Source organism: Adiantum capillus-veneris, chromosome 21 (assembly GCF_014529385.1).
Source record: "Adiantum capillus-veneris isolate H3 chromosome 21, ASM1452938v2, whole genome shotgun sequence".
NCBI lineage: Eukaryota > Viridiplantae > Streptophyta > Polypodiopsida > Polypodiales > Pteridaceae > Adiantum > Adiantum capillus-veneris.
Window position 1 is genome coordinate 29,119,574 of NC_140951.1, and position 8,979 is coordinate 29,128,552.

The 8,979-nt window shown below is 49.1% G+C and overlaps 1 protein-coding gene across 1 annotated transcript; it reads right to left on the bottom strand.

The window, feature by feature from the left end:
• Positions 1–3,492: 3,492 nt before the first annotated feature.
• Positions 3,493–7,211, bottom strand: LOC147430704 (pentatricopeptide repeat-containing protein At1g06140, mitochondrial-like). Its single transcript, XM_086493303.1, has one exon. It carries the CDS (start codon positions 6,841–6,843, stop codon positions 4,654–4,656), a length of 2,190 nt encoding a protein of 729 aa, XP_086349429.1. The 5' UTR covers positions 6,844–7,211; the 3' UTR covers positions 3,493–4,653.
• Between the last annotated feature and the right edge of the window lie 1,768 nt (positions 7,212–8,979).

The following is an 8,979-nucleotide window of genomic DNA, read 5'->3' on the forward strand; positions in this document are numbered from 1 at the left end:
AGACCACAGGGCCCCGAGCTAGCCCTCCAAATGACGTCCATACAGGGACACACAAGGATCAGTTGAAGATTGAAGGATCAACCAAAGCCTTCATGGTGTCATGACGCGCCAAAGCTACTTCGACCCAAAGACTGCATCTAACCAAGAAACCTTGCCCGATTCAAGATTCGGCGATTGGAAACCAAAGCTGGTGTCAGCCTAAGTCTACAACGCGCGTCCCACATGACGGTAAGCTTCCTTGCAACTTTGCAAGTGCTGCATTGCAACGGACTATCCTTCACATTCGGCTTTCAAGAAGCCTCCGCACGGACCAACGCAGCAGGTGGCTCCGCGCACATAGGGTTATCCTCTTCGGGGAATGCTCAAGTATGGGGAATTCTACTTGGGTGTTCAAAGCATATCTTTTCAGCCTTCTGCCAAAAATCCCAAAAATACACACAACTTCATTCTCAAAAGTACAAAAACAAAGCATTCTACCTACTTGCATTTGGGTACAGTCTTTTTGCTCACTTTGCACTTATATGCACCCCTTAGTTCCTTGGCCTCATGCATAGCCAAGCTCTCTTTTCCCTACGTTCGACGAGGACGTCGAACTCTCTTCAACCGGGGGTGTATATAAGGGGTATGAGTCTCCCGAAAATGGCCACGGGAGGGGACCCCCCACCTAGACACGCTAGCCTCACTCCACGCACTCGTGCACCGTGGGGACACGCTATGACCCTCCGTGAGTGCGGCGGAGCCTGAGGCTACGTGGGGCTAGGGACTCGGAACGCAAGACCCGCGAAATGCAACACGGCCGTCGACCCATGGAACGCAACCATGCCCGAGCCGGTCCCGTCCGAGCCGGGCCCCCGTGAAGGCAACTCGACCCGAGCCGGTGCCGTCCGAGCCAGGACCCCTTGAAGAAACACCTCGACCCGAGCCGGTACCGTCCGAGCCGGGCCCACCAGAGCCGGTCCCGTCCGAGCCAGGCCCTCTGGAAGACAACACCTCGACCCGAGCCGGTACCGTCCGAGCCGGACCCACCTGAGCCGGTCCTGTCCGAGCCAGGCCCCCTGGAAGACAACACCTCGACCCGAGCCGGTACTGTCCGAGCCGGTCCCGTCCAAGCCAGGCCCTTGAAGACAAAACACCCCTCCGCCCGAGCCGGTCCCGTCCGAGTCGGGCCCTTTGAAAGCAAATGCGCCCACCACGCACCTCAACCTGACGTGCCCAGATTCTGGGGCGTCACACTTGGTATCAGAGCTCCAGGTCCCGTTCCAGAGCTACTGGGGCGTCACACTTGGTCCAAACCCCGGGCCGTCACCCGTGACCCGCGCCGGTCCCGATCCGAGCCGGGCACCTCCACATGACAAAAAGGAAAGATGCGAGCCAGACAGGGCTCTTCATAACAAAAACAGAGAAAGACAAAAACGCGACGGACCAACCCAACTGTGTTCGTCGCGCCCCGGCCACTTTTGTGGCCCATGCTGAGCTGAAGACCCACTCAAGTCTACAAAGAGACCACAGGGCCCCGAGCTAGCCCTCCAAATGACGTCCATACAGGGACACACAAGGATCAGTTGAAGATTGAAGGATCAACCAAAGCCTTCATGGTGTCATGACGCGCCAAAGCTACTTCGACCCAAAGACTGCATCTAACCAAGAAACCTTGCCCGATTCAAGATTCGGCGATTGGAAACCAAAGCTGGTGTCAGCCTAAGTCTACAACGCGCGTCCCACATGACGGTAAGCTTCCTTGCAACTTTGCAAGTGCTGCATTGCAACGGACTATCCTTCACATTCGGCTTTCAAGAAGCCTCCGCGCGGACCAACGCAGCAGGTGGCTCCGCGCACATAGGGTTATCCTCTTCGGGGAATGCTCAAGTATGGGGAATTCTACTTGGGTGTTCAAAGCATATCTTTTCAGCCTTCTGCCAAAAATCCCAAAAATACACACAACTTCATTCTCAAAAGTACAAAAACAAAGCATTCTACCTACTTGCATTTGGGTACAGTCTTTTTGCTCACTTTGCACTTATATGCACCCCTTAGTTCCTTGGCCTCATGCATAGCCAAGCTCTCTTTTCCCTACGTTCGACGAGGACGTCGAACTCTCTTCAACCGGGGGTGTATATAAGGGGTATGAGTCTCCCGAAAACGGCCACGGGAGGGGACCCCCCACCTAGACACGCTAGCCTCACTCCACGCACTCGTGCACCGTGGGGACACGCTATGACCCTCCGTGAGTGCGGCGGAGCCTGAGGCTACGTGGGGCTAGGGACCCGGAACGCAAGACCCGCGAAATGCAACACGGCCGTCGACCCATGGAACGCAACCATGCCCGAGCCGGTCCCGTCCGAGCCGGGCCCCCGTGAAGGCAACTCGGCCCGAGCCGGTCCTGCCCGAGCCGGGCCCTCCTGAGCCGGTGCTGTCCGAGCCAGGACCCCTTGAAGAAACACCTCGACCCGAGCCGGTACCGTCCGAGCCGGGCCCACCTGAGCCGGTCCCGTCCGAGCCAGGCCCCCTGGAAGACAACACCTCGACCCGAGCCGGTACCGTCCGAGCCGGGCCCACCTGAGCCGGTCCCGTCCGAGCCAGGCCCTCTGGAAGACAACACCTCGACCCGAGCCGGTATCGTCCAAGCCGGGCCCACCTGAGCCGGTCCCGTCCGAGCCACGCCCTTGAAGACAAAACACCCCTCCGCCCGAGCCGGTCCCGTCCGAGCCGGGCCCTTTGAAAGCAAACGCGCCCACCACGCACCTCAACCTGACGCGCCCAGCTTCTGGGGCGTCACAATAGATATAGATATAGATTACCCTCAGCATTAAGTAATAAATTCAATCTATAAGAGTATATTTGATATCGTTTGAGCTCCTTCTCACCATAGCCCTCTACGGGGTCTCTACGCCCATCTCTATTCCTTTGTTGCATTGAGCGGCAGTGTCAGATAGCGGATGAAGCTTCCGGGCATTGTGGGCATAAGAATGACAACGCCTTACATCAGTCTCTTATCAAAGAGGTTCCTGCATTATCGCCTCGCTCACAATTCTTTTGTGCGCTCTCTCTCTCCCCACCATTGCTCACATTCTCTCGTGCCATTGGTACTTTTCATCTGCATCTTGATTTTCGTTTCCCCTATCCTTGATACCGTTTCCTTTGCTAGAAGAGTGAAGGGAAGTTGTCTCGCCATGAAGGCGAGGGGCTTTAAGCGCGCCTACTATGGTTCAACCCTTGCGACATGTTGGGTGTGGGTGTATGGGCGCAATCCCAACATGGCCACCTATTAAGTGAGTCCTAAAAAAAGGGACTGACAGGTTGCAGTAGAACAGAACAGCTTAGCGTTTCCCATGACGTATCTTTGTGGTACATCTTTGGAATGTTTCCCTCTTTAGGAAGAAGAAAAAACACCTACTCTGATACCAAATGTAGACTAACCATTTATTCTTGTGGCCAATAAATAAATCTTTAACAGTTGTACGGTTTTCAACAGTACGAGCATAATTGCATTGATACAATGAATGCAGACTTCTCTTCTTGGCTTTTGGAAAGCCTAGCACTATCACAGTAATAATGAGAAATGGCAGCAAAAGGTGTAGATACAAGTGCCTGCATGGTGACCGGCGGGGAGCCGGGAGCCATGCAGGTGCTTGTATTACTAAGGAATGGTCACCTTTCCCAACCGTCAAGGGTCGTGGGGGGGGGGGCCTTCAGTGCCCTCTGACAATGGTACAGTTTGTAGAGATTCCGAGTGTTGGTGTGGCAGAGATTCCCAGTGCTGAGTTGTCAGCAGCCTTTGCAATCCGTCTGGCAATATTCTGACTGCTGAGTTGTCAAACATTGAATGCATTCCGTGTGCTGATATGGAAAGGATCGATTGGTCAATGCACTCTGTTTGATCTGCCTGCTGAGTTGTCCCACATCTAGCGGTGCATGCGCTGCATTCTGCTGTAGAACTTGCCTCAGATGAGGGGCTGCCCCCCAACCCATGGCCTTGACGGTAGAGAGGGCTTACTAGAGCATGTGTGGAGAGCTGCAAAAGGAGGGGGTGCTGTGCTTTCCCATAGGAGCTGAACAGCAGTCCCTGTTTTGAGCTGAGCTTTTCAAGCGATTTTCCCCCCCATCTCTTTGCCACCTTTTGTTCGCCAACTGATCCCTTTTAAGCTTCTTTGATCGATGCAGGCCTCCTTATCCCTGTTCATTCCTTCAATATAATAACAGTCCTATGTTGTAAGTTTTGTCCTCATCAAAGCATCTCGGGATCCCTACAAAACTCATGCACCTTATTACTTGCATCAGTACATGAACCTGAAGGGAAGGCAACCGCACTAGTTTTTCTGCCATCATACTTTGTCTTCACCTGGTTCTTCAGATATAGGCTAACTTTTCCCATAGGTTGTGTGAGCATCCGGATCTCCACTTGCAGTTTACATAGGCTAAATTTTCCCATAGGTTGTGTGAGCATCCGGATCTCCACTTGCAGTTTACATAGGCTAAATTGTCCCATAGGCAGGGAATATCACTTTTTATGCCCAAACTATACCATTCTTTCTTGACCCTTTGAGCATGAAGGGACCTCTAGATCCTTATTGATTCGATCGTAGACCCCGTCTTTTCTTGACTTGGGACTTTTTGTCTTTATCACAGCAGCTTCCAAGCTTTGTTAAACAGCTATCAATTCCCCAAATATAGTTGCTGCATCAACTTTATTCTCATGGCTTCGATGTCTTTTGCCTTCATTAACATGCCCCCTGCCGCATATATATTTACCATTAAAACACAAGCTGTCACATCACATTTATCTAGCTTGACTGCCTGTTGGAAAGCCCAAGTCCCTACATTGACATCTATCCATCTTGTGCAAGCACTCAAGAGGCAATGCCAGATGGCAGAGTTGGTAGAAAAAGGCATTCCTTGGATAACCTCTGCTGCCTTTACTAGGTGGCCTGCACGTCCAAGGAGGTCAACCATACAGGTGAAAGAATCTACGCTAGGCTTCAAACCGTACATGCTGTCCATACTGTTGAAAAGTTCTTGGCCTTTTTCCACCAGACCTAGATGACTGCACAAATTCAATAGGCAAATAAACGTCACTTCATCCGGAAGGATGCTCTCACGCTGCATCTGTTCGAAACAGACGAGAGCTTCTTGGCTTTGCCCGTTTTGAGCGTATCCTGCAATCATAGAATTCCAAGAGACAATGCTGCGAGAAGGGAGCTTCTCTAGGACGGATTTTGCCTGCTGAAGAGCGCCACACTTGGCGTACATATCCACAAGCGTATTACCCAGCACAGCATTATGCTCCAACCACCCCTGCCTCAAAATCTCATCATGGATTTTCTTGCCCTGGTCGATCGCTCCAATCAAGCCACAGGCTTTGAGGATGCATGCGTAAGTCACTTCATTTGCAAGGATGCCCTCACTCTGCATCTGTTCAAAACAGTCAAGAGCTTGTTGGCCTTGCCCATTGTGGGCATATCCTGCAATCAGAGCACTCCAGGAAACGACGTTGCGAGAAGGGAGCTTCTGTAGGACACTTTGTGCTTGGTCAAGGGCACCGCACTTTACATACATATCCACAAGAGCACCACCCAGCCCAACATGATGCTCCAACAACCCTTGCATCGAAATCTCATCGTGGATTTGCTTTCCCTTGTCAACGGCTCCAATCACAGCACAGGCTTTCAGGATGCAAGCGTATGTCACTTCATCTGCAATAATGCCCTCACTCTGCATCTGGTTGAAACAATCAAGAGCTTGTTGGCCTTTCCCACTTTGAGCATATCCTGCAATCAGGGAATTCCAGGAGATGACGTCGCGAGAAGGGAGCTTCTTCAGTACACTATGCGCTTGGCAAAGAGCACCACACTTGGCGTACATACTCACGAGAGCATTACCCAACACAGCATTATGCTCCAACAACCCCTGTGCCGAAATCTCATCGTGGATTTGCTTTCCCTTGTCGATGGCTCCACTCGCAGCACAAGCATTGAGAACGCACACAAAGGTCACTTCATTTGGAAGGATTCCCTCACGCTGCATTTGTTCGAAACAGTCAAGGGCTTCTTGGCCTTGGCCGTTTTGTGCATATCCACCAATCAGGGTACTCCAAGAGACGACGTCACGAGAAGGGAGCTTCTCTAAGACACTTTGTGCCTGGCAAAGAGCACCACACTTGGCATACATATCAATGAGAGCACTACCGAGGGCAACATGATGCTCCAACAACCCCTGCATTGAAATCACATTATGGACTTGCTTTCCCTTGTCGATTGCTCCACTCATAGCACAGGCTTTGAGGATGCAAGTGTATGTCACTGCGCTAGGACGAAGGCCGTCGAGCTGGAGATGTTCAAAGCAATCAAAAGCCCTTTGGCTCTTTCCCTCTCGGGCATAACCTGCTATTAGTGCATTCCATGGGACAATACTGCTGCTGCCATACATGTCAAGTAATCCTTGAGCTTGCTGAAGCTCGCCACACTTGGCATACATAGTGATTAAAGCTTCTGCGTAGTTCTTCTCAACTAAGCCCCTTCTCTGAAGCTCATTATGTATCTTAGAGCCTCTCCACAGATCCTTATTTTTACAGCATGCCCAAATAAGCGAAGGCGAGAGAGAATCACCTGCTTCAATGCATTGATCCACAGAGGTGAACCTGCAGTTGATGAGCTCCTCCATGACCCAAGATGTATTGTCGCGGTCACCAGTCCACAGAGGCTGTTTGGTGAGCTTGTGCTTGAAGTCGGGATGCCTGGGGCTTGGCTTGTTGTCCCAACAATCAGATGGATCCCTCCAGAAGTCCTTCCACTGAGCCTCCACCTCCTGCCCTCCTCCCCCCAGCCCACAACCCCGTTGCTGATACATTTAACTCACGCTACTCTCTCACACAGAAGAGAGAGCCCACAACCCCGTTGCTGATACATTGATCTCACAAATGGATTGTCGCGGCCATCAATCCACATGGTGAGCTTGTGAAGTCGGGATGCCTGGGGCTTGGCTTGTTGTCCAAACAGTCAGACACCGACCTTCCACGTCTTGACTCCTGACTCCTGAGTCCTGCCCTCCTCCCACCAACCCGGCAACGATGTTGCAAACTTGCAAGGACACGGTAGACGAACCACGGGACTGACGCACATAGTCTTGGTTGGTGGGCCTTTGCCGTACATAATCTCATAAATTTTGAAGCTCAGTTGGTTACTTCGAACTTGGTGGTGTAGCCTGCTGCCTCGGGTTTTGTTGTGGAACACTAGCTACTAGAACCAATTGATAAGTCACCAATAATAGCTCATCTTGGGACTTCATGAACATTGAGAAGATGCAATTGTGTCCCATTATTCATAGCGCTCCCTGTACAACAAAGGGCTACTAAAGAGGGTAATTGAATCGACAAAAGGGTTGCAGCTTAACATACTCCTTAACCCACGTTGGTAGTTGTCTGCAGATTGCCACTCAACTTAGTAATATAGTCTCTAGACCGTGGACCCATCTTTGAGACACCCATCTTGTTCTCAATCAAGCGTAGTCAAATTTTCTTTATTTCTCGTAGACCATGAGAGAGAGAGAGAGAGAGAGAGAGAGAGAGAGAGAGAGAGAGAACACGTATAGAGTGCATTGAGTATTCCAATACATAAGTTGAATTGCCAAATTGTGAGAAAAGAAGTAAGTGCCTATTTGATAGATATTTGATAGATACGATGATCGAGACTGAGCAGGCACTAGTGAGGAAAACATGTGGCTAAACTAAACTCACGGAAGCTTTGACAAACTCAGAAAATACAAAAAGCATCAACATACTATAAAGATTGAGTTGCAGTACCAACCCGATAATCCTATACGGGTGTCTTCCAATTGTGTAAGCCGGAGGACAAGTTTGAGTCAACCTACATAAAAGCAATGCGATTAGTTAAACATTTCGTCTTGCACTCAGGCGCAAAGTGAAAATGCTAATTATATAGTGTACGTCATGCAAAAGCGCCATACAAAAGTATGATAGAGAGTTGGCACTGTGGTCTCTCCAGAAATTATAAGAAACGGAAGCTGCGCCCTGCCCCGTAGCATTTATGTGTTGCGTCAAGCAAACACATAGGCATGGAGAATTGGATGCAGATAACGAACCTTGTATCAACAAAATACTCACCTTAACTTTTATTGTTGAGTTATAATCTTAATAGCAATGCAGAAGGATCTACACTAAGGTAAGCTATACAATCAATTTATAGTTTTAGAGAAACTAGTGGTTTGTTTCATTACATTATTGTTGAAGGTCTATATTATGCTATGATCCTCTTTTTCTCATGTCTCCTATTTTTTTTTTATGAAGCTGATTAGTAGGTAAATTACAAGGCAATCGGGATCACATACATTGATTGAACAAGGATAAGCACACGAGTTAAGGAAATTTGAAACTCTATAAACCATGGTTGTAAGTCTTTCTTCATTGAAACTTACTCAAATTTTCAATTCAAAATGGTAGCAAATATGTGTACCTTCTGTCCCCCTTGTGCCTTGCTGAGTCCATTGGTCATATGTACACAGATTCGCTAGTCTAGGCAACACCAGCTTGTTTAGTTCAGATTTGTCAATTTATGTAGTGCCAGTGCAAATTTACCGATTTAGGCAGCACGAGCTTTTATTTAAACAACACAACCATAAATTCATATCCGCAAGTTTAGGAAGCATTATCGCAGATTTGCTAATTTAGAAAGCATGATCATAAAATTATGCGGATTCAACGGTTTAGGTAGCATAAGTGTGGATCCCTCAATTTAGAGAGTGCAGGTTTGCCAGTTTAGGCAGCATGAATGTTGTCGATTTGTCGAACTAGACAACATCAATTATAAAATCATATTGCAATGCTCGAGATGGCTGGCCACCATTACTACTAGTGTGATTTTGTTAACCGGATATAATGGAAATTATTTAGATTGTAATCACTCCATGTATCCAATGTAAATTATTTGTATTATATTCATATGGAATTGGATTTGCTTTATGATTTTA